General features: G+C 28.5%; 4 protein-coding genes across 15 annotated transcripts; 1 reads left to right on the forward strand and 3 right to left on the reverse strand.

The window, feature by feature from the left end:
* Positions 1 to 294: 294 nt before the first annotated feature.
* Positions 295 to 10,215, reverse strand: Top2 (DNA topoisomerase 2). Of its 7 annotated transcripts, none has more exons than XM_076534593.1 (25): positions 9,871 to 10,215; positions 9,737 to 9,793; positions 9,549 to 9,672; positions 6,950 to 7,276; positions 6,621 to 6,864; positions 6,153 to 6,539; positions 5,830 to 6,069; positions 5,652 to 5,757; positions 5,417 to 5,569; positions 5,148 to 5,317; positions 4,860 to 5,070; positions 4,154 to 4,742; positions 3,844 to 4,075; positions 3,569 to 3,768; positions 3,353 to 3,488; positions 2,969 to 3,268; positions 2,552 to 2,785; positions 2,234 to 2,416; positions 2,044 to 2,158; positions 1,807 to 1,956; positions 1,633 to 1,711; positions 1,495 to 1,559; positions 1,290 to 1,415; positions 1,085 to 1,206; positions 295 to 914 (listed from the first exon to the last, which is right to left on the reverse strand). In XM_076534593.1, exons 3-25 carry the CDS (start codon positions 9,581 to 9,583, stop codon positions 765 to 767), a joined length of 4,554 nt encoding a protein of 1,517 aa, XP_076390708.1. In that variant the 5' UTR covers positions 9,584 to 9,672; positions 9,737 to 9,793; positions 9,871 to 10,215; the 3' UTR covers positions 295 to 764. The 7 variants fall into 7 exon arrangements, with proteins under 7 accessions (XP_076390708.1, XP_012143408.1, XP_012143407.1 ...); XM_012288018.2 differs by having other exon boundaries at positions 9,737 to 9,802; XM_012288017.2 differs by having other exon boundaries at positions 9,737 to 10,215.
* A 752-nt stretch (positions 10,216 to 10,967) lies between these two features.
* LOC100883810 (uncharacterized) lies at positions 10,968 to 14,304 on the forward strand. Of its 2 annotated transcripts, none has more exons than XM_076534629.1 (5): positions 10,968 to 11,511; positions 12,769 to 13,315; positions 13,374 to 13,709; positions 13,802 to 13,938; positions 14,013 to 14,304. In XM_076534629.1, the coding sequence occupies exons 2-5, from the start codon at positions 12,822 to 12,824 to the stop codon at positions 14,171 to 14,173; spliced, it is 1,128 nt and encodes a 375-aa protein (XP_076390744.1). In that variant the 5' UTR covers positions 10,968 to 11,511; positions 12,769 to 12,821; the 3' UTR covers positions 14,174 to 14,304. The 2 variants fall into 2 exon arrangements, with proteins under 2 accessions (XP_076390744.1, XP_003704474.2); XM_003704426.3 differs by lacking the exon at positions 10,968 to 11,511 and adding an exon at positions 11,917 to 12,665.
* On the reverse strand, positions 14,210 to 15,534 carry LOC100880758 (nucleoside diphosphate kinase 6). Of its 2 annotated transcripts, none has more exons than XM_076534646.1 (3): positions 15,284 to 15,534; positions 14,760 to 15,063; positions 14,210 to 14,694 (listed from the first exon to the last, which is right to left on the reverse strand). In XM_076534646.1, exons 1-3 carry the CDS (start codon positions 15,284 to 15,286, stop codon positions 14,516 to 14,518), a joined length of 486 nt encoding a protein of 161 aa, XP_076390761.1. In that variant the 5' UTR covers positions 15,287 to 15,534; the 3' UTR covers positions 14,210 to 14,515. The 2 variants fall into 2 exon arrangements, with proteins under 2 accessions (XP_076390761.1, XP_003704529.1); XM_003704481.3 differs by having other exon boundaries at positions 15,201 to 15,534.
* A 109-nt stretch (positions 15,535 to 15,643) lies between these two features.
* On the reverse strand, positions 15,644 to 20,352 carry LOC100880646 (1-acyl-sn-glycerol-3-phosphate acyltransferase beta-like). Of its 4 annotated transcripts, none has more exons than XM_003704480.3 (6): positions 20,199 to 20,352; positions 17,904 to 18,089; positions 17,683 to 17,816; positions 16,947 to 17,128; positions 16,705 to 16,870; positions 15,644 to 16,421 (listed from the first exon to the last, which is right to left on the reverse strand). In XM_003704480.3, the coding sequence occupies exons 1-6, from the start codon at positions 20,207 to 20,209 to the stop codon at positions 16,255 to 16,257; spliced, it is 846 nt and encodes a 281-aa protein (XP_003704528.2). In that variant the 5' UTR covers positions 20,210 to 20,352; the 3' UTR covers positions 15,644 to 16,254. The 4 variants fall into 4 exon arrangements, with proteins under 4 accessions (XP_003704528.2, XP_012143404.1, XP_076390745.1 ...); XM_012288014.2 differs by lacking the exon at positions 20,199 to 20,352 and adding an exon at positions 19,337 to 19,474; XM_076534630.1 differs by lacking the exon at positions 20,199 to 20,352 and adding an exon at positions 18,611 to 18,783.
* Positions 20,353 to 23,761: the final 3,409 nt, after the last annotated feature.

Below are 23,761 nucleotides of genomic sequence, written 5' to 3' on the forward strand. Positions count from 1 at the left end.
CAATGACATTCTTGTACTTCTATACACTTTCTATACTTATTGAGAATATTTAGGACATCAAACATTAGAGTATAGTTCTCGAGTAATAGTACTGCTAGGTATGAATAAAAATTATGGTCACTAATAAATACATTAAAAATATTTAAAATACGCATGGTATGTACATGAAATAAACTTTTCATTTAATACGCGATTATTACAATTACGAAAGTAAACTTTTTTTTACTGACAATGAGTTGTATAAAGATTATACATACGTTGATACAATGTTCGATGATTAAAAAGAATCGTGTATTAACTACTGTTCTAACACATGTAAAAATATGTTATTTTATTAATTTTTTTTTACAAAACATCGAGTATTTGAAATCGTTTTTCTTGGAAATTAAAATGAGAGAACGATCCCATGCTATTAGGCATGGAACTACTACTAAATGTGTATGTGTTACGTGACCACTGACGATGAAGACATTGTATGATATCATATGTTATAATTCGCTTATCGTTGTAGTAAAATTTACTTTTCTTAAAATACTATTCATATTTTCTAATACATATATGTACAGCGTTATACAAAATTATTAATATTGATTATGATTTTTATCAAGGCAGAAATTTGTTAAAATTCATATCAAATATGATCACAAAATTTTTTCTAACAATAATTTGTATCATAACCAAACTTAAAATTGTGTTTTTGCAGTTCGAATTTGAACACGTGCCATGTGTTTATTTATATTGTTAAAATTGTTATACAAAATCGATCAATTGGAATCATCATCATCATCCGATTGAATAGCATACGAAACGGGTTTACGAGAACGGCCAACTGTTTTCCTTGGTGCTGGAGGTGGAGAATTATCTACAACGGAAGAGTCGTCCTCTGATTCGGACTTCTTCTTTCGTTTCTTTACCTGCATCATTAAATACATGAATTATATTTAAGTTTAAAAATATATAGAAAACTTAAATGTAATATCAACTTATATAAATACTGTAACAAATTTTTCTTATATACAATTTTTCACTTTAGTATTATTTGATTTCTGTTATAATAACATTTCATATTTTACAATCTACTTACAGGAGCTTTTTTACTCGCAAATGCGACATCATCCGATTCTGAATCAGAAGAGGCTACCTTCTTTTTCAATTGTCTCTTCACTCCTTTCCCACCGCCATTTTCAGTTTTCCTTTTAGATGGGGCTAAAAATAAGTAATGAAATCTAAAGTAACCTAACAACATTAAACACAATATTTTATTATTCTCCCAATATTAATAGTCTTACCCTTTTTAGGAGGGGAAAATATTTGAGAGGAATCTTCGCTAGACGATATAACAGGTTTTTGTTGCTGCTGTTGCTGCTTTTCTGGAGAACTACCAACTAAAGAGTCAAAAAGTTCTTCCGAACTTGCTGCGTATCAACAAATGAAATAAACGGTAATTTATATTGTAATGTTTTAATAATAAGAATGATAATTACGTATACCTACGTTTCTTATGTACTTTAACGGCTTCGTCGGAATCACTATTTACAATTGTAGTGGGTTTAGATTTCCTAAAATAAAAATTGGTAGAATATGTTCTGCCAAATATATTCACAATGTTACAAATAAAGATAAAATATTTACTGTTCTGTATCTGAAGAAAGACTAACCACATCCTCACTGGACGAAGAGTCATCGCTACTTAGGTTATATTTCTTTTTGACTATATCATTCAAAACAATTAAGAAAATATTAGTTATGTATAACACTTTCATAAAATGTAATAAGCATAAATATTATATTGTAAAAGATTAGTACCTGCAGTTTTACGTAACGCACGTGGTTCTGGTGGAGGAGAAATACTGCCAAAATCAATCTCATCATTACTATCATTATCCTTATCTTTCTTTTTGTCCGCCTTTTCTTTCTTCACTTTTGGCTTGAAGGGCAACGTTGTTTGTTTCAATTCTAATTTTAAAGTAAACGTAAGGATAAAGCATTACATTAGTTTTTTCCAATATTTATCATTAATTAACTGTACATGTGTATACATACTCTTTTTGCCAATTATTTTGTCAGGAGAATTGCCCAATCTATCCTCTAGAGACTTAACATTCGCTTCAACTAACATATCAAGTTCATCTTTATCATCTGTAGCTTCTTTCTTTATCTGAAGACAAAAAATATTACATAAAATTTCAGATTAAATTTACAAATAAAAATAGTTCAATTAAAATCGTATTACCTTATGTTTTCTGATACCATCCTTCTTATCTTTGGTTACATCTGCTCTTTCAATCTTTTTCTTCAATTCTGTATCAATTACAGGAGCTACTCGTCGCATTTCATCTGAAGAATAAAACTTCTGCGGTGGTTTTTTAATAGTTTGCCTGGACTTTTGTTCTTCTTTGCGTTCTTTCTCCTCCAACTGTAACAAATACAATACATGTAAAAAAATTGGAAAGATATCTGGTTCATTCGAAAGTTGTATTGTTTTTTCTGATAAAAACGATTTAAGTTTTACAAATCGTGAAATAATTCCATTATCAAATCTGTAATATACCTTATTTAGTTCACTCAATAAATTATCCAAATCCTCTTTCCATAAAGAGACAGGTGATCGAGCTTGTAGTCTTTTCAATTCTGCTAATTTTTCGTCTCGTTGACGTAACAGTTCATCCTTTCTTTCCTTCGTTAAGCTCCACAAAGTCATTCCTAATAAATAATCATAATTTTCTTGCGCGATGACAGCGGTCGATAAAGCAGCTTCATCTTCGACATTATCTGCTACTTCATCCTATCAATATACAATAAAATTAACATCAGTATCAAGTGTGCACATTATAAATATTTCATACAAACATTTATTTCGTAAGGTTTCTTTTTCTATTACTTACTTGAGCTTCCTAACGTAACGTAACAATTAAAGCACAGTCAATTATTTATTGCATTTCTTTAAAGTTAAAAGTATGATACTTACTAAAACTTCTTCTCTATTCTGCGATAATTTCCAAGCTACAACGGGATCGGACTCGTATCCTCGTGCGACTAATTCAGCTATCATATCTTTTTTCTTTTTGTTCTCTATCACTAAACTACCATCACACTTTTCTAAAACAAATCGTGCTTGATTCGAAAGTTTAGATGCCTCTGCTTGTAGAATACCCTCCAAATAAGCTTTACGTTTATGGTACATTTCCAATCTTACTTTGAAAAAACATCTTAAAATTTGAAGGGCACTATCATATTTTTGCAAGCACTGATTTTCGTCGAATGCACACTACACAAAAATAAATATACGCGTTAATTAATTAATTTATATTTTCTTACTTAGTTTAAATAAAATGTTTTATATATTTCTTACCATAGATGTAACTGTCATCGTTGTTTGTAATTTGAAAGCTTTATGAAGGCCGTCTCTTTCCAATTCAACTAACTTATCACGGTTTAATATTACTATAAAATGTACAGACGTGTCTGTATTGTACTCCTTATAATCGCTGTAACAATATGCAAAATATATAGTAATTAAATGCGAACATTACTGTTTGAGATAGATATATATGTATATTATATTTACTTAATAACAGCTGGAGTTTTATCTGTTCCATGTAACATAGGTTCTAACACAGTTTCTTTATATACTTGTGTCCAAGTTCCAACTGGAAGTTCAGTAATCTCCACCTTATCTGGGCCTATTACTGAAATTTCTCCACTAATAACATATCTGTATTCTCCACAACTCTCTATAGTACCTTTAAAATTTTTATAATATGGTATCTAAATAAAACATAAAAGATAACAAGTAATTAAACACGTAAATAATGAAGACAAAATATTTTTATAGAATGTTACCATAGGTTTCGGTTCACCGTCGTCCATCATTCTAAATAAATTTTCAATTATTTCTCTAGGATTATAATTTGGTATTTTTGTCATCCATCCAGTACCTATACCGTCAGCGCCATTCACCAATACCATTGGTATAGTTGGTACGTAATAAACTGGTTCAATTTTTTGATTATCATCATATTCGTGTTTTAATAAAGGATCATCGTGTTTGTGGAATATGAATCTCGCCAACGGGCTATAAACAGAGAACAAAGAAAGTTATATGTTATATCCTTAATTTATAATTCTCACATGAGGTACAAAAATCAGATACCTAAGCATTGTGAAAATATAACGAGGACTCGCTGCATCTTTGCCTCCAGCAAGCCTCGTACCAAATTGACCGATTGATTGGAGTAAATTAATGTTATTACTTCCTACAAAATTCTGCGCGAGATTAATAATAGTTGACATAAGAGACGTTTCACCGTGATGATATGCGGAATGTTCAGCAACAGAACCAGCTAATTGAGCAACTTTGACTTCTCGTTTGTCGTTACGCTTTAAACACGTATACACTACTTTTCTTTGTCCCGGTTTAAAACCATCAATCATGTTCGGTATAGAACGAACGTTATCATAATTACTGTATAAAACTAATTCAACATTGATGAAATCAGAAAATGTTACTGTACGTGTATCCTTTTCGTACAAATAACGTTCCCCAAGTCCAATTTCCTTTCTTCTTTTTGTTTCATCCATGTGATTCATTAACCAATCTTTACGCTGATCAACACATTTTCTACTGAATGCCATTATAATATTTTGATCGTCCTGTTCTCCATCATATCTAAATCGAATTCTATGTCTAGCCATATTTTCGAAATATTCTTTTGCCTCTTTAGCGGTAGAGGTACCCAAACCTATATCACAAAGAAGCAAATTTTTATTTTAGTTGTACTGTAATAACAATTATGACATATCAATTGACCGCATAGTATTAGATAAAAACGACTTTAAGACGAATTAAAAATAAAAACCTTTGTAGTATTTGATCTTATAAGTGTGATAATTATCGGTTTCAGATTTCCATTTCGTAAACTCTGGCACAGAAAAGAAACTTAATACTTGATTTCCCTTCGTTGCTTTAACAATAGGAGTAATAAATTCTTCTACAAAATTTAGCTTCAGTAATGATGGCCAATTATGATGAATAAAATTAATCAACAGCCCTTTGATGTGAGAACCATCCTAAATACAATTATACAATAAGTTATATAAGTTATGTAATGGAAATAAACCATGTAAAATTCGAAAAAAAGGTTAACCTGATCCTGATCAGTCATTATCATGAGTTTTCCGTAACGTAATGTTTTTAAATCTTCACGAGTTTCGTATTTCTTTTTATACTGAAGACCAAGAATCTTGATCAAATTGTTAATTTCTGGATTTTCCAGAATTTGTTTATGCGTCGCTTCTCTTACATTTAAAATTTTACCTAAAGGGACAATGGTGTATTATGTAGTTTGCAATTTAATGTGTATTCATATATAATTTTATAAATCAGTTTTGATTTAAGTAAATAAATATTATTTACCTCTTAGAGGAAATATACCAAATTTATCTCTACCTATGGACGCAAGTCCAGATACAGCCATAGTTTTGGCTGAATCTCCCTCAGTTAATATAAGTGTACAATCTAACGATTTACCGGTTCCAGCATCATTAGCATCTTCTAATTTTGGTATTCCTGCAATAAAAAATTAGTATTAAATATTATATATATTATTAACTTGATATGTAACATATGTAAACATTTATATATAATTTACCTTGTAATTTTCTTTGTTTCGACTTGGGTCCTAACTTTTGTAGCTGACTATCAGCTTTAAATTTGGCCCACGATAAAACCGCTTCTACAATGCCAGTTTTCGTTACCTACATATAAATCAAAATTGCTAACATATATAGACAAATACTAAATTGGTAGAGTAAAATTTTAATATTTACAGCTGTAATAAATTTATCACTAAGTGTACATTTTGATCCAAAACTTTTAGCTTGTAATGTCATGTTTTCCTTTGTTTGTGAATCAAACGTAGGATTATTGATAAGACAATTAACAAATATCCATAAATGATTTTTTATTTGAAATGGTTTTATTGTTAGTCCACCCTTATTTTTCTTTTTAAGAGTTTCTGTCAATTGCTTCACTATCAATTCTGTAACATGATCTACATGCCGACCACCCTATTTAAAAAATAAAGATGTTTAAAAATTATTTGTATTGTAAAATATATTTTTTGTTGTTTTTATTTCATTATGTTTAATACCTTTGTTGTTGCAATACTGTTTACAAAAGACATTTGCTGAAAGCCTTTGTCAGATATAGTTACAGCTATTTCCCAACGTGGCCCACAATTTTCATATGCAATTTTTAAAGGGTTACCAGCATCATCTTCTTTACCCTTAATATAGAAGTCAATATAATCCTTAAAACTTTTTACAGGAATTCTAGTACCATTAAGGTAAACTTTGACACCTCTAGTAGAGGCTGCTACATCATAGGCTCTTCGAGACATAAGAGAGATTATATCCTCATCTAAACATTCCATCTTAAATTTTGATAAATCTGGTGAAAATATGACTTTTGTAAAATCTTCACCAGAAAAATCTTTAATTCTTGGTTCACTTGCACTTCCCATATTGTTACTCCAAGTCTATAAATATGATTACATTACATAAATTTATTGCTATGAAAGAGTATAATCATTTTAAAAATGTTTCCATAAAGTAATTACCTGTTTTAAACATTTTCTATATTCCTTGGATGCAGTTTCTATAGTAAAACGATGACTAAAAATATTACACAATTTGGCACCATAGCCATTTCTACCACCTGTTACTTTTTCTTCTTCATCATCATAATTAGATGATGTTAGCAAATGACCAAATATCATTGTGGGAACATACATATTTTCTTCTTTATGAACTACTACTGGAATGCCTTTACCATTATTCCATACAGATATAATATTGTTTGTCCTATACATCAAACATATTGAAATATAGTTTATCATAATTTTTATACACTGAAAATATTAAATAACAATTAATTGATATTACTTACGAATCAATTTCAATTTTAATTGTATCCATTTTTGGATCTCTTTGCTTATTATCTGCTGCATTTACTAATATTTCGTCAAATATTTTGTATAAGCCAGGAACATATTTTATCTCCTTCTGTATCATACATTCTTTTTCTTTGTCAAAAACCCACATCAGTTCACATACTGGTTCCACGGACCCAATATAGGTATCGGGACGTAATAAAATATGTTCCAATTGAGATTTCTTTTGATATATACGTTCAATAGTTTTTTTCTTTTGTACATTTTCGCCACTTCCATTTTCTACTGCTATACTCATTATATTGCAACGTGTCTTTATGTAACTGCAAAATTAAAAAATATTGAATGTACAAAATTATAACCAACAATAAATAAGAGATTTAGAATTAATATATATTATTGTACAGTCTGGAACATTACAAACAATTATTGTTTTAAACTTATTACTTAAATATTGATAGGTTTTGATGCATTATTTCAGTGCCGAATACAAAATGATGTTATTAAAGAACTAATTGTGTATATAAAGGAATATTAAAGAAAACAAATTACACAATTTAAAATCAAAGAAATTATGCAGAAGTTTTGTATTATGTATCAAAGCATTATTTCACTGAAAAATGTATTTTCCATTCAACAACATATACTATATAATTCTCCAATTACTTTTTTATTATTTCAATATAATTTTCATCATATATTGGTTTCTAACATAAGTTTATAAGAAAAAAAGACTTTGTACTACATTCTTCTCAATCTAAAAATCTATAATTTTATCTTTAAGTAAAAAAGATTGCAAAGGAAGAAAGTAGTTATTCTTACTTTATTTTAAACATATAAAAAAATTGCTGTAAACTTGTTATACTCTAATATATATTTAGTTTATAAAATTTATTTTTAATCATACTGTAATATCCGATTGAGTTCACATTATAATACTATCTTCCTGCCATTATTTGATGACATCTTAAAACAATTTCTTTTTTAAATTATGAAAATAATAAGTTTCGTTATAATAATTTTGTTTGCCCAAATAAACTTTCCTTTACTGTTAAATTTCATAGTTCTTCTATTTTCTACTCAACATAATTTAAAACAAACTGTAATTGTGTAGGTTTATATATTTAAAATCTATTCTTGCTTAAACTTTTGCTTCAAATGTTCTAAAATTTCACTTATAGTGATACACCTTAATGGTACATTTAAGAATTACTTCTGGTTGTTCATTTTTTGTCCAATTTATGTTTTCTATATTTTTCAGAAATCATTTTAACCCTTTATAGTAAGAAACCAAATCTTTACTTCACCAAAAATTTATAAGCATTAGTATTTCTTTATTTAGTATATTTTCTTCTCCATTATTTATCCTGCATAATCAGCTTCTTTTGTATATTATTACATCAACCAGTTATTTGATTAGGAAAGCAAAATCATATATCACATTATAACTTTGCTTTATTCTTTTAGCAATTTGCATATTTTTATATTTGTTTAATTATGTGCAAATAGTTCCTTCAACTTTCCATTTTTTATGAAATTTCTTACGATCCACAATAATTTATTTCTTTAATAATACCACTGAATTATAACTGAACAAGGTTCATTTTATGACAAGCCACTTTTCATATTTTTGATGTAAATATTTTGTCCATTTAGTTTTCATATACGCTGTTAATTTTGATCTCCTTAAATTTGACAGATCTTTTATTAAATTCTGAATTGTTTCTTGTTCAATATTATGTCATACTTGTCATGTTCTGATTTAAAGTTTATAAACGTTTATATTCTTCTAACACTTTTTTATTATTAACTTTTTAATTTCATGACTCTGAATCTAAATTATAACTTTAAACTATCCATTGTGATGCAAAAAATTTTGGAAAATCAATTGCAAATTTCTTTCTAAAGTATTCGAATATTGTTTTTTTATACATTACCTTATGTAACCTATTATTATATATGCAACATATCATATTATTTGTGAAATAATTCTGGTATATAAATAACTCACACATAAATATTAGTAATATACTTTGATAACATAAAGTAGCGTGCTTATACTTTTGCTTATTAGTACATTTGCTGACTTATATTTGACACAATTATCTATAAAAATTATGATGTAAACAATGTACTTTAAAATACAGTTTCCTATTTTATATACATATAGTACGTACAAATATTGTGTGTTCCATTATTATGTCTCAGACTGTACAAATATTTCTCACATTTAAAATTTTTGAAATACAACAATAACATTATAAGTATTATGTTTTTTGTTTATGAAACTGTCATATAATATCATTGTAGAATTTTTATAATGTATTATTGTCGTGTGTTAATAATATATACAATTATAGAAATTTCTATAAAAGAAAAAAGCATAACAAAATCAAACATTAAATTAAATTTCATTCTAATTATAGTCCCAACATGAATTTTGAAATTTTATTTTGAAACAAAAATATAGTTACCTAAAATAAATTATTTATTGTAATAATATTGATCAGGTAAAAAGCAAACATTCACAACACAAAAAGCAAATTTCGCTTGATATTAAAAACAAGAATTAACATTAATAAAACAGTTTCATACCCGAAACAAATTTTACTAATATGGCGGGAAAACATCCTCTGTGCAATTGGCTAGTATAATAAAGACGCTAATTTGGCGTACATATTCTTTTCGAAAATTGGACATGTATAACTGCTACAATAATCTTAAAAAAATTAACAAAAAATTTGATAAACGAGACCATAATTTGAATTATTTTTATAGCCTACCTTCAATACAATCGCGATAAAAATACAGCGTTGTGTCGGCAACCGAAATTTGTAGACCTACAGATTCTATCAGGATGTTAGCTAACGCATTGCAATCAATAAATGACTAAACTAACTAATTATAATATACGCACTGTCTTCCTCGTCACTGTTTTCGCAGAATTATTTCTTAAACTACTGATATTGCACCAAAAATATTATTTTTCTTCTGGACTTCGTCTGAAACCTATACAGTAAACTGATGCCTATATGGTAAACTATCCACTTCCCAACGGTTGAAGTCACTTTCGTATTCTGCATACCGTTCCAAAAGACGATAAAAAATTAGCACGCTCTGTTTGGATTGGTTAAAGAATATCAAATTATGATATTTTTATTAGAAAACTATAATTTGTTTATTTACGTAAAGAAACAATCAATGAATACATCATTCAAACACACAGAAATATTTAAGAAGTGCAAAATTTATACTCCGTTTCACGAGAGATTGTACTAACCAAGTAATGAATTTTTCTTTTTCTGCGCATCTACACTGTTCAGTTCTATACTTCCTATTATCTATGGTAATACGCATGCGCTTTCATGATATCTGTGATGACAGAAGTATATACTCAGCAGACAAAAAGTTTCGTGATTACTAATTCTTGCAGTTTGTAATACGTTCCATTCATTAGACGAAATACTTCCAGTTCCTTATTTATATATTTATAAACATATTATAAACTTGGATATAATATTTATTTTGTCTTGTATATTTATTACATTTATTACGGTTCTTATTCGTTTACTTTTCTTCACTATATATACGATCATAAACACAGAAGTGGTAAAGAGCATCACATTCGTGGTTAAGAATTTCAGGTTCAAATGCGCAAATCACATTCTCTCGTGAAACAAAGTACAAATAAATTAAAGCTTTAATGTAACGACAGACCAAAATATATAAAATAATAATATTTATAATACAAAAAGTATTTCTCCTAACCCATAGATTCTATGATATAGAACGTACTACAATCTGCGAATGTAAATCATGAAATTTTCTGTCCACTGAGTATATACATTTGGCATCATGATCGTCATGAGAGCTCATGCGCATTGTCATAGGTCATAAAATGTATACAACTGAAAGTGTGAACATGCGCAGAAAGAAATGAACTCTTGTCATTGTCGGATGAAAATATACAGGATGTTCTATGCAGCTGGAACAGGCTGTACCTCTTAAACGGCTAGAAATATGTGCATTAGAAAAATGCAACTGCACTTATTTTTTAAATGGAAATCTTTGTTTTTGACTGCACTAATCTTGTGCTCTACATAAAAGTATTAACATACGTATACCCCTAAATTTACTTGTTACGAAATTATCGCAACTAAAACTTCTTTGATTTATTTCGGCAAGTGTTCTGGTGTACCTACGTTATATTCCATTATAATATTTGTAAACATGAAGCGGCTGTTAATACTAATCATTGTATAATTACAATTTCCATCAGTAACTATTTACTACTAGTGTGCAATCATTTGGCGACCCAGTGTTTCGAAATTATGGTATTTACGTGCACATTTATGCATATATGTATTGTCATACGAATACAGTCCTCGGCCATAGATACATGATGGTCATGTGGCCAGGGAAACGCACATATAGACGAGCAGTCACACATTAGAAACATCCAATTTTCAATTCCTTGTGGTATGAAACATACACAGTCTCAAGATTACACGTTTTAACTGGAACACCCTGTAGCTCTGAAGAATAATTATTTACTCTGGTACAGTATAACTTTCTGAAATTGCATTTTAGGTACTGACGACCTTTATAACAAATGAAAGCATATAAAAATGTATTTTTTTGAATACTAATTTGTAAAGCTGACATCTGTAGCATCTTCTAGCATTATATGAAAAATATTTTGAAAAAGTAACGAGTTGCATTTTTGAATACCAAAATGGCTGCTGTTTTTGTTTCTCCTGCACAACGCAACGCAGAACAGAGGAGGATAGTTAGGAATTTCTTAATTTCGTCACACAAAGAATATATGTACATTTTTTGTTCCACAAGAGAGAGAGGATTTCTTAGATGACAAGTTTTGTGTTTTTCTTCATGTACATTACGTTTCCATTTTACCAGTTTGCAATCTGTAGGCGCATGTGCTCTTATGATTATCTTGATACCGAAAAAATATACTCGGCGTGTTTTTTTTATTGTATCCTGCTATGATTACCGGTTGTTGCTACTTCTTTATTTTATCCCGCCATATGTACGATTATAAGGTGGAAGTAGATTGTAAAGAAGCATTATAATTGTGGTTAGAAGTCTCCTTAGACTGCCAGTCTATGCGAATTAAGTCCACTATTTCAAGGAACAGAAAACAAAATTTGGGAAATCTCACCACATAAAAATTTGGAAATTTGGAAATTTGAAACTTTGAAATAGTCATTTTCAATATTCAATTATCAACGACGTTGAATATTTTTAACTACGTCATGCATTAGCCTGTTTAAATTTTCGTTCCTACTATAAATATCGATATGCACTATTTTACCACAGAGTAGGGATGCAACATCCCTATTTTTTGCCTAAGCTATCTTCACACCATGTTATTCAATTTATAAAGCTAAATTCACGCTACAGTTTCAACGCTATAAATAAGTATATTGGCAACACTGTATCCCTGACACCTGGTGCCTAATGATTCTTGTGTTTATGATTTGTAAATAAATAATGTTGTTTAATTGGTAACAACAGTAAAAGAATTGAAATTATGTGTTACAAATTATTCTTTTGACAATATTTTTTGTTGATATTATAATCGAAATGTAAATTACATTATTTAACTGACGAATTTGCAGAAAGACAAATTGACTACGTTTAAATAAGTGTTTGTAAATATGACAACATTGAAAGGCATTTTCCCTGATTTAAGTAAATAATACATTTTTTAATTTAATTCCATGTTGCACAGTTGTGATAATAATTAATACCATTATTATTTTAAAATAATTAATGTTATTTTGTATGTTTTCAGAACCAGTAAGACGGAAAAATTTTATACATGAAAATGTAAAAAATCTTCATCGTATGAAAAAATGCATAGATACAAATATAGAAGAGCCACAGAAATTACATAGTAGAAAAAAGATTAATAATAATAATCATTCCCATAATTGTAATTATACTGAAGATATTTTATCAAAAGTAAATACAAATTTGCAAGTAAAGAAACAAGAAAGCATTCATACAAAAGGTGCCATAAATCATAAATTAAATCAGCAACGAGAATTTTGTAAAAGGACTAGTGCCCCAGTATTAAAGGAAAATACTGCTTGTACAAAGAAAACCATGCATTTAACTAATAACAATATGACAATTAATCAAAAGAAAGAAGGGCACAAACAATCACAAAGATCTGCAAAAAGATTGCATGGGAAAGTTTTGTCAGATTCTACGTTATCATACATATCACCCAGAGAAATAGATAAAAATGTTAAAAATCAAATTGAAGTTAAAAGCCAAGGTATTCAAACATTGAATACAACAGAAATTGATCACTTATATTCTGAAGGGATTATAAAGTATGTATAGAAAGTAATTATATTATTTACTTTTTATGCTAATAAATTGTTCTTGTAGATATCCTTCCAAAAAAAATTTTAATGAGTCGCTAAACAAGAACAAAAGAAATCAAGAAATTGATAAATCTTCAAGTGATGCAGTAAATTTAGCTGCTGAACAGGGAGATACACAGATTGTAGAAAAAACCCTGGAAGACAAAAATGATTCAAAAAATCTTAAAGCTTTTTCTTCCAAAGAAGAAACAGATTTTATTAAATTAAACAGAGAACATTGTTCTACTACTAATAAAGTAGCTACACCGATTAAAAATACTAACAGTCACAACAACTGCAAATATAATAATAGTAACACTAATACTCCTATTGCTAATCATCGTATGGGTGTAGTTCCAAAGTATGATTCTTTATTTTATTGAATATTTCTTAACTTCTAAATATTGTAAAAGACAAATCATACTTTACTATAAAAAAACAATTATTTATTAGGTACATTAAAGAAAGAAAGGAAACTCTAGAAAAAATACAGAAAGCTAAAACGGAAGAATTGGATGCCAATTGCCCAGATGGTCATGTCCTTTTGCCTGACCACGAACGCAAGGAAACATTACGTGTATTACGAAAAAGTATGTAATTTAGGAATATTCGTGTTTCATGTTATGTAATACCATTATTTATTGCAATTATGTTTGTCTTACAGATTATCAAGATTACGTAAACGAATTAAATATGATGCCAATAAAAGTAGACACACTGAGAGCACAGCGACGAAAAATAGAAATAGAAAAACAACTGAACAAATTAGAAGAGGGAATAAAGGTCTTTTCAAGACCTAAGGTTTATGTAAAAATGAATGAATAAATGGTTATTTTGTTGCACAAAATACACGTGTGAATGTGTAGGTATAACATTATATTTATTTAACAGTAACGTGAAAGTACGCTTAAAATTTCTGTACATAACTAATAAATAAAATTCTATATTAACAAACACTTATTAAACATTCCATAATATTGTTTTGTAAGTTAAATGTCATTCAAGTATCTTCAATATTCAGAAATAAGAAGGCAATAGCTACTTGGAAACGACAAATGTGTTATTGAGAGGATTGTTTCTTCTTTGGATATAAACAAGAAAAAACATCTACAATTTTCTAGAATGACTACAAACTTACAAAACAGTACTATATATCATTTACATTACTCATTTTGTAATTTTGTTATTAATGTCTACAAAATTTTTATCAATAATATGTACAAATGCTTTTGGATCAAATTGAAGTTGTCCTAAACTATAATATTTTTCTTCATTTTCATACCATTTTTGCAAATCAAAATCCTTGAAAAGTATCGATATTTCTCTTTTGGCAGATTCAACTGAATCTAGAAGAATAATGTTTGTTTAATATATAAACAATAAAAATAAAACTGTTTATATGAAGATATACCAGATCCATGTGTTGCATTTCTTGTATCCGAGAGACCAAACATTCCTCGAATTGTATCAGGAGCAATATATTGTGCTTCGTATGTTTTTGTGGGACCCATTAATTGTCTCCATTTAGCAATAGCATCATAATCTGCTAAGATATGAATATCAGATGGGCCACTGCACATAAATGTCAAAAGACGATTGTAAAAAAATTTTTCTTTGTGCTCTCCATAAAATTTTTCTGCATCTGCTTGTGTGATTATTGACCTGCGTGATCTGACAATTTTGAAATTATTGTCAATTATTAAGTTTCGAATTTTCTGAAAACCAGAATAATTATCAACTATTACCATAATCTCATTTGTGGATAAGAACCAACTGTTGTGTCAATCCTGTCTCATTGCCTATTTATGTCTGTTTAATGTACAGAATGAAATTTAGGTTATAACCTTCTTACCTGAAGCACAAAGGGAGATTTAACGATATGTGGCTTAATTATTGCCAATGTTAGCTGAAGATATTTTTGTGATTGCATCTTACCATATTTAATTTACCTACCCCTGACGAAAAACTTTAGTTATTTCATAATACAATAGTAACAACATGTTTTTAACTGATGTTCACTACATGAACATTTCATCAGTTCATGTAGGAACTGGCTTATCAAATGAACTTTTTCGTACATTTTTAGCACCCCAATTCTGATTGGTTTTAACAGATCCCGTAACTATGAACAACATGTAAGTGTCCTTGTTTTTTCTATGTACATAAATATGTAATATATGTATATAAACATATATTTATAGTACAAACTTACATATTTCAATGCATGATTACATGCATATAAGTTCGAATTTTTGAATTTATGAAGTAGATATTATAGGCAAACATAATACAATATAATAATAATTTTTTATAATATAAAAATAGTCTGTTTTACATAAATGCAATTAAATCAATATATCGAATATTACTTTCACAAGTAAAAATTATTGTGAAATATGTATAATTTCAATTATTTACATAATATATAGTAACTCTTTACAAAATTTGTACAAACTTTATATTATATACAACATAATTTATTTACTTATAATTTATGTCTTATACTATTGTTATAAATAAGTATGCTTGGTCATGTCTTGTTCACAAAATATCACACCATCCACATTATAAAAATAGTAACCGATTGTGCAATCTCTACTTCATCAAAGACAGTTTTACGTAGTCAAATACTACAATGATAGATTAAACACTATGGCACAAACAGCTGGAGAAATGGCATACCTTGTATTGTTACTTGTACAATTTTTTTCTATTTTTATGATCATACTCAGAATTTTATGACGATATTCCTAATGTACTACAGATAACAGTTTAAACTTTTGAAATTTTAAGATTATGGAAAGTTTTGACCAGACTTCTTTATAATCAAATTTCATGTAATATATGCATATTGTATTTGTATGCATTATATTAATAACATTAAATATTTCTAACAGTATTCTTCCTTATTTCTCATCTTTCAAAGTATTTATGTGCTCATTTATTGTTTCTTGTGAAGTTTCCATAAAGCTATTATTCATAATTTTATATGTATCTTCTATGAGTTTTGGAAGATCTTCTTTTGTTAAACCTTTGGTAGAAATGGGAGGCAGAATGGTGATATAACTTGTACCTGAAACATAATAGTCTTAAATTATTCTGTGATTATTTTGTATATTTTATATTTTTTTATAATATAGATCTTTGAATATTTAATTATTATAACTGCCAACATTTTTTGTTTCTTTATAATAGAGCTACAGGTATTATATAATACACACATTTTCCAACACAGAGTACCGAATTCATCTATTATGTTATATAAGAGTTTATTGTCATATTATTATTTCTATTTTAAAAGATTGTGTCCTCAATATAGTTACAGACATGTAAGACTAAATAGTAACAATACTAACCTGAATTAAATATTTTCAGTTTAGAATTCAGAAAATAATACTTTGAAATAACAACAGGTTGTATTGGTATTTGTGACTCAATAGCTAAGTGGAAAGCACCCTTTTTAAAGGGTAATAATGTAGAATTGGAATGTCTATGGCCTTCTGGAAATATTAAGACGTTTGCCTGAAAAGGATATGGTCGAAGTAATTAGAACACATATTTATTATTTACATTTCACAATAAATAAAACAGAAATTACCTTTATGCTTTTTATACGTTCAGCTGTTGAATTGATACCTTTTTGGGCTTCTTTGCTGTTTTTTCTGTCGATAAAAATAGTTCCCCAAAGCCAAGATGCCAAGCCAAATAGACCAAGATAAAAAATTTCTTTCTTAGAGATAACGGTACACCTTTCCAATACAGGCCACAGTTCAGCTAGGACTAAAATTAAAATTTTGCTATTTATTACTATCTGCTGTAACGAGAGTCTTTTATAATAGTTAAATGTAAATTCTAATTATTGCATTATTGTAGATTCTCATTATATTGCCATGGATCACAAAAAATCCATTAAAAAGGAGGGGAGATTAGTTAGAAATAAGTATTACAATTTGTAAAATAAGTATTACAACTTGAACAGACCAGGCTTAACAATTTGTTAACAATTAGCAATTTGTTAAGCCTGGTATACTTTGAGAAAGTATATTACAGAATATGAGTAGGACTATGTCCCCTAACATTGCTTCTTAAGCTTCTTTTTTCTGAGTAAGAAAGAGAAAATACTTAAATTATCACAATTATAGATAAAGAAGCAGATTTGGAAAGCATAATGCAATACATGTTCTAGGATTTGTTTTCCTCTATTTGTCAGATTTGTTATAAATAAAACCTCAGACTGAAAAGTAGCAAAAGATTTTCAGAGTTTGTAGATTTCATGGTAAGCATCTTTCTTCAGGTACAATTCTGAAATTTTGTAAAATAATGTATATATTTACCTGTTAAATCTAATATACTTTGATGATTCATTAGTACAATGCTGCCTGTATCTTTAACAATATTTTCTTTCCCACGAACGTGAAATGATACTCCTAGTAATTTCACACATGTTCTCAGACACCTTGCTGATAGTCTATAGCATTAAATTTATAATGAATTTACAATTTGATTATAAGAACTCATATGAATTTTTAATTTAATTATTCTTTTGTTGACTTACAATGCATTTCTCCAGTCTTTGATTCGTAGAAACATGAAAGGCCATTGTATACTTGTTGGTATAGCACTTGCTGCTCCAAATGAACAAAATTTGATGTAGTATCTCAATGTTTCACATGAGGCAACAATCGTCAATAGGATTAGAACAATCAGAAATCCCATTGAGTAATATACCACATTTTGTAATCTGAAATTATATGATTATTTACATTCAAATTAGAGTTATTGAATTTATATATAGGAATTTTATGGATGGGTTTTGCATAAATAATTATAATAAGTAAAATGATGGTTCTGCATATAATTAATATCTAAAATGATAAATATCTCAATGTTTTTCCATTACTATGAAAAAGCGATGAAGAATAAAATGCTTGTTTAGGGTAGTGAATGATAAGGACTTAATATGTAATTAAAATTAAACTAATAGAACTTTAAGACATTTTGTAACTTAAATTAAGTTTATAAATGTTACTGTTAGCAATCATATCAGATCAAATATAATTTTACTACGCATTAGTATTGTCAAATGTAATATGTTAATACAATTATATATATAAAGAGTTAACATTTTTTTACATAAACAAGGATCGCTGAATACAAAGTAGATATAACACTTTTAATTTTCTTTATTTGTTCTAAAATTGTGGCAGTTCTGTCAGATGTATCTGGTAAGTCATACGGGGTTAAAAGTGTGATATGGAACACCTGTTGAGTCGCCTTGAGATATTCGCCGAAAGCGTATAATATTCCGTATTAGTAATTCGAAAAATAGCGGGAACACGATCATTCAATCTTATACTAATCAATATATCCGTTGATGATGTCCAAATTTCAACAATTTTTAAATTTATCTTATATATCATGTATTTATAATTTACGATGACGTGTAAAATAATCAAGGAAAGAACAATAAATTAAAGTTCAGTTATATAGATAAACATACCGTTCATCGGTAAAAAATAGTTTTACACTGTAAAGTATATTTTTTACACTGCACAGTTTAACACTGTAAAAGTAGTACGGATCATTTTCAGCAATTAGATTATTAAATAAACAGAAATTAATAAAATATGATACTATTAATAATCGATAAGTGCAATTTTTCGATGTACTTTATTGTATTAAAATTATTAATATATTTAATACTAATATCATTTTAATATTTAATATTAATATTATTTTAATATATATTACCACCTACTAATTATTAATTATTAACTACTAAGTATGAAATTAAATACCGAAGCGTATTTTATTTATTAAAGTGCGAAGTAGTACAAATCGATAATAATTGATTAATTGACAAGATCAAGTATTAAATAACAAATACAATCTACTAAATTATAGTAAAGAATATTTCGGTAGTACGTGTAATGGATGTAGAATTAGCAGATTTGCACTTGAAAATTTCAGAAAAAGTATTTTTATTACCTTGATCTTGACACCGAATGTAAAGAAGAAATAAATTTAGCAGCGAGTGCATAAGTGATGAATTATATTTTACACTAAGGTATGTAATCTTTTAAACGGCGCGCTATTTGAATAGATTTTTTTAGCGAGGAAATTCTATTTCATGACTGAGATTAATAGTATCAATTGCTAAAGTCGCAATAAATTTTTTTATAAACAATATAAAATTTATTATAAAAAATTAGAAGAATAAATAACGGAACGTTAAAGTAGTTCGAATTATGGGCCCCCTCTGTGATACGTCAAAATTTGAAGAAGTAAAAACAAAGAAAAATTAATTTATTATAGAATTCAATGAAAACAAGAGAATGGTTTTATCCAAATAAAAGACGAATACAAAATATTTTAACAGTTTAAAGTTGACTCATTTTCTTAGTGGAATATATTATCACTGCAAAGATAGTCAGAATTAGAATAATCGCTCACAAAAACGCTGACCCGAACCCATGTATGTCGCAACATAAAACTTCAGCGAATTAACATTTTGCATAGTTTGTACTAGAAGTATAAAAAAACAGTCATTTAGCGACATACAAAAATGAATAATAGCAAATGCTATAGACTCGTAATTCCAGGAACTTATGACTAATTTATTACGAAATGTATGTAGGAAAAAATTAGTCTGTTCGCAACAGCAGATAAGCAAACCGAACAATAGATGTGCAAAATATTTCGTGAAATTTCATGTTCATTAAACATAAATTAAATATAATAATTTAGTAAATATTAAAGATATATGTTAACGTACACGAAACGTATAATTTTTAAAAACGAAGAAAATATGTGAGATATTGGTTAATGAACAAAATATTAATTAACTTACAGATTATACATAGTCGCGTATTTTAACTTAAGATATCGAAACAGGTAAGAAACAGCAGACGAATCGTCCAACACAACCGTTAGCTCCACGAGAACGTGATATTATGATAAGAATATACTTCCAAGTATAGTGTATACAACTAGTACAGTGTGTGCGGAAATATTATTGCCGCCTTTAAGGGGTATATGTTCCAGCAGAAAGGACGACCAGCGTCTTTTCGAAGAAAAGTAATTATGCGTATAAAGATCGCAAGAGTTGAGTGTAGACAAAGTGAGTGATCATTTAAAAAAAGAAAACAATGCGGCAGTTGGCACTTACTTGTTAAGATATAACGATTTTAAATAGATTATAGATGCTTATGCATTTACGTATCGAAGTCTACAGAATAAATGTGATAAAATATACATTATCTGATTTAATTACGAGTATTGGTCTTTGGTATCTCACACATGTGTAAGCCTCATTAATACTATGTAATGTATAATATAATATATAATTTTGAAGTAATAATTATTATTTTGAATGATTTGAGTTCAATTATAAAATGAGTTAGATTGAAAATTTGAAACATGCAGTGTTAGTTAATATTGTACACCTTGTGTATTTTTCTGTTTTCAGTTAAAAATTCAACTTAACTTCAACTTCAGTTGAAAATTAACCAAATTAAGTTGGAATTGACATATTATATAAATAGCGGATGTCTCCCAAAATACACCTAATAAATTGTTCAAGAAATTCTTAGTTCTGTTGACATAATGAGTGAGTTTTATATATTTGTATACTCTGAATATGTCTGCACATACCATTTTAAAGTACTTTCAGTTTCTGAGAAAATCGAATTTTTTTCGACATATTGCCTCTTCATCGAATTCTCATACATTGCCAATTTTTAAGGTATTTTATGTTCTTGACGTAACAACCATTTAATTGCTTTTGATATAAAACAGTTGTAACTCTTTTCAATGAACAATAGAAATTATAATATGAAATTACAATATGAATTATTATTCTGTAATAAATATTAAAAGTGTCTGTATGTTTTAAATACTTTGAAGTGACTATGTTTACATCAACTTATCGCTAAAACAGGTTTCACGAATGTGTAACATCCCGGAAGATTCATCAATGAATTTTGATACAAATTTTATTCTTTTCATTGCACATTTTTTCTCTACAATTATCGACGTTTTCTTTTCTTTTCTTATCAGTCGATAAGACATATCGACTGATTTGACTGAATATCCTTTTATTTCTAGTAATAAAATATTAAATTATCATTACATAAATCAAAACATACAAAATTAATTAATAATAAATTATTAGTAATCGAATTAATGCATCTTTTTGTCGATTTAAAGAAATTGAAAGTCGTAAAACATTGTACGTAATATTTTAAAATATCGCGCGCTACAACGCTAGCCCAGGCGTCTGTAAGATGCGCGCGCAATAGCTAGAAAAGGATAGAAAATATATTTCGAATTAAATTACTAAATTATCATTTTTATATTAAAGCCACTAAATATTAATCAGAATTTATTATTAACGATTTCATAAATATATTTACTTCATTAATTAACATTTCAATAAATTATTTAGAACTAGTGGAACGGCCCGTGTCATGCACGGGGAATTAATCAGTTAAAATATAAATTTGACTTTGCCCATCATCCACACCAAGTCCCAATTCCATGATATTAAATTAAATGAAACTTTTAATTAGAAATTTCGTTGTAAACTACATTGTGTGAGTTCACGTTAACGTTCGTGTATCATTCTCATTGCTTGGTACTGAGTCTCCGTATCGTTCTAAAAATGCATCAATTTGATTTGTTGAAAAATTTATTCCGCAGGATTTGCTATTATCTTATGGAAACTTTGACCCCCTGCGCAGTTCTAAACCGAAAAAGATAGACATGCGCAGTAAATATTTTAGATAGAGGTTCAACGCAGGTAAGTCAAATTGACCATTCGTAATGATGAGGTAATTAGTTTTTAAATTGGAGCAATTTTGATTTTTCGAAAACAAGTGGCGCCATCTGGTCGGCGAACAGTGCGAACTGCACCCGGCGGGAACATGCCTTTCGTTAGTTCGCGTATTCTACCGCTAGATGACGCCACATGTACCGTTTATGTAGAGTTCTGCTCCAGGAAATAGGGAACTTTACTTTACCGATGTGAGAAAGGGTAAATAATTTTCACTGCGTTCAAACTGGGTAACTATGTTTAACAAATATATTTAGTAACAATTAATCATAACAACATTTGTGCGGGCTAAATAGTCTGTATATACGTTTCGCGCACTACTACAAAAATCGCAGAGTTCAAGTAAAGCTGAATAACTGTAAAACACGTCAACTCGCCTAAGCGTTCCACGAGAGAATGAACCTCCTACGCGCGGAAATGCACTCTCCGTTGCGCTTTCACGCCGGAAGTAGGTGTCGCCACATTTACATAGGAATTGTCCTCCAATATTTTAATAATCAATAAATTAATAACTTTGCAAAATAACTGATTTGATTGGACTTGATTCTGAATTTGATTTTAATACGTGTTCTTGAATTAAGGTTTGACTACAGAATGAATAGCGAACGATTGTGTTTTTAAAATAAAATTGAATATGATTAAACGATGATAGCTTTAACGGTAAAAAGTAGGAACTAATGGAGCCAAATTTGAAATAATACCCCTTCGGAAATATTGATTTCCTGAGTTTAATCGACAATAATATGCATCAAGTATTAATAATAGTTTACTCTTGAATGTCTCAGGAAACATAATATGTTCAGAAAGTCATGAAATATGCCTTTTTATCATTTCCTTATATGCGTATTCGGACATACAATTTTCTGCTTAGTTCATCCGTTTGCCGCTAGATGGCGCTACACGTAACGTTCTTGTGGTGATCATCAGAGTCACCGTCGATCAAGAGGAATTTCATTTTCAAGCCGTCGATAAAGAAGATTTTTATTTGTATTTGACATTCAATTTTATTTATGTTCAATTGTATTTTTAAAAGAAAAACGTTCGTTATTCATTCCTTAATCAAATTTAAATTCAGCAACACGCATTTCAAAATCAATATCAATAAATCAGTTATTTTTGGAAATTATAATTTATTGACTAATTTAAAATATAGAAAACACTCTCTATATTCTCGGTCAGCGCATGAAAAAATATGAATTTTGACAAAACCAAACCCAACAAAACTCGAATAAAATTAATATTTATTTTAAAAAATATCTTCTGAAGCTATACTAGTTATATTAAGAGGTTATTTCTTTTTGTAGGTCCTATATACCTCTCTGTTTTGCATAGCAACATACAAAAACATATGTATATACTGCCAATGCTGTTTGCAATATATTGCTTGGATCCTAAGATGCGGATTATATGTCGAGAACAATTGGCACACAACACTGTATCTTGTCGATAATATAGGGAATGACATAAGAACGGCAAAAAATTTTCTTTTGAGTCATTAAAAACCATTCTTACAGATATCTTCTTTTGCAAAAGAGAGCCTATTTTATTTCTTTATATTCGCTTTTTTCTAATTATTATTT

This window comes from Megachile rotundata, chromosome 8 (genome assembly GCF_050947335.1).
Source record: "Megachile rotundata isolate GNS110a chromosome 8, iyMegRotu1, whole genome shotgun sequence".
In the NCBI taxonomy this organism is placed as follows: Eukaryota; Metazoa; Arthropoda; class Insecta; order Hymenoptera; family Megachilidae; genus Megachile; species Megachile rotundata.

Excerpts from the sequence above, each read along its gene's own strand:
- Top2 (XM_076534593.1), bottom strand. The coding sequence starts at position 9,583 with ATGTTTTCCCGCCATATTAGTAAAATTTGTTTCGG. Across the intron at positions 3,269-3,352 it reads CGATGACAGTTACATCTATG|TGTGCATTCGACGAAAATCA; the intron begins GTAAGAAATATA and ends ATTTTTGTGTAG. Across the intron at positions 1,957-2,043 it reads CAAAATAATTGGCAAAAAGA|AATTGAAACAAACAACGTTG; the intron begins GTATGTATACAC and ends CTTTAAAATTAG.
- LOC100883810 (XM_003704426.3), top strand. The coding sequence starts at position 12,632 with ATGACAACATTGAAAGGCATTTTCCCTGATTTAA. Across the intron at positions 13,316-13,373 it reads TATTCTGAAGGGATTATAAA|ATATCCTTCCAAAAAAAATT; the intron begins GTATGTATAGAA and ends TTGTTCTTGTAG. Across the intron at positions 13,939-14,012 it reads ATTACGTGTATTACGAAAAA|ATTATCAAGATTACGTAAAC; the intron begins GTATGTAATTTA and ends TTTGTCTTACAG.
- LOC100880758 (XM_003704481.3), bottom strand. The coding sequence starts at position 15,278 with ATGCAATCACAAAAATATCTTCAGCTAACATTGGCAATAATTAAGCCA. Across the intron at positions 15,064-15,200 it reads AATCTCCCTTTGTGCTTCAG|AAAATTCGAAACTTAATAAT; the intron begins GTAAGAAGGTTA and ends TCTGGTTTTCAG. Across the intron at positions 14,695-14,759 it reads AAATGCAACACATGGATCTG|ATTCAGTTGAATCTGCCAAA; the intron begins GTATATCTTCAT and ends TTATTCTTCTAG.
- LOC100880646 (XM_076534630.1), bottom strand. The coding sequence starts at position 18,768 with ATGATATATAAGATAAATTTAAAAATTGTTGAAATTTGGACATCATCA. Across the intron at positions 18,090-18,610 it reads ATCTCAAGGCGACTCAACAG|ATTACAAAATGTGGTATATT; the intron begins GTGTTCCATATC and ends ATATAATTTCAG. Across the intron at positions 17,129-17,682 it reads AAGTATATTAGATTTAACAG|TCCTAGCTGAACTGTGGCCT; the intron begins GTAAATATATAC and ends TTTTAATTTTAG.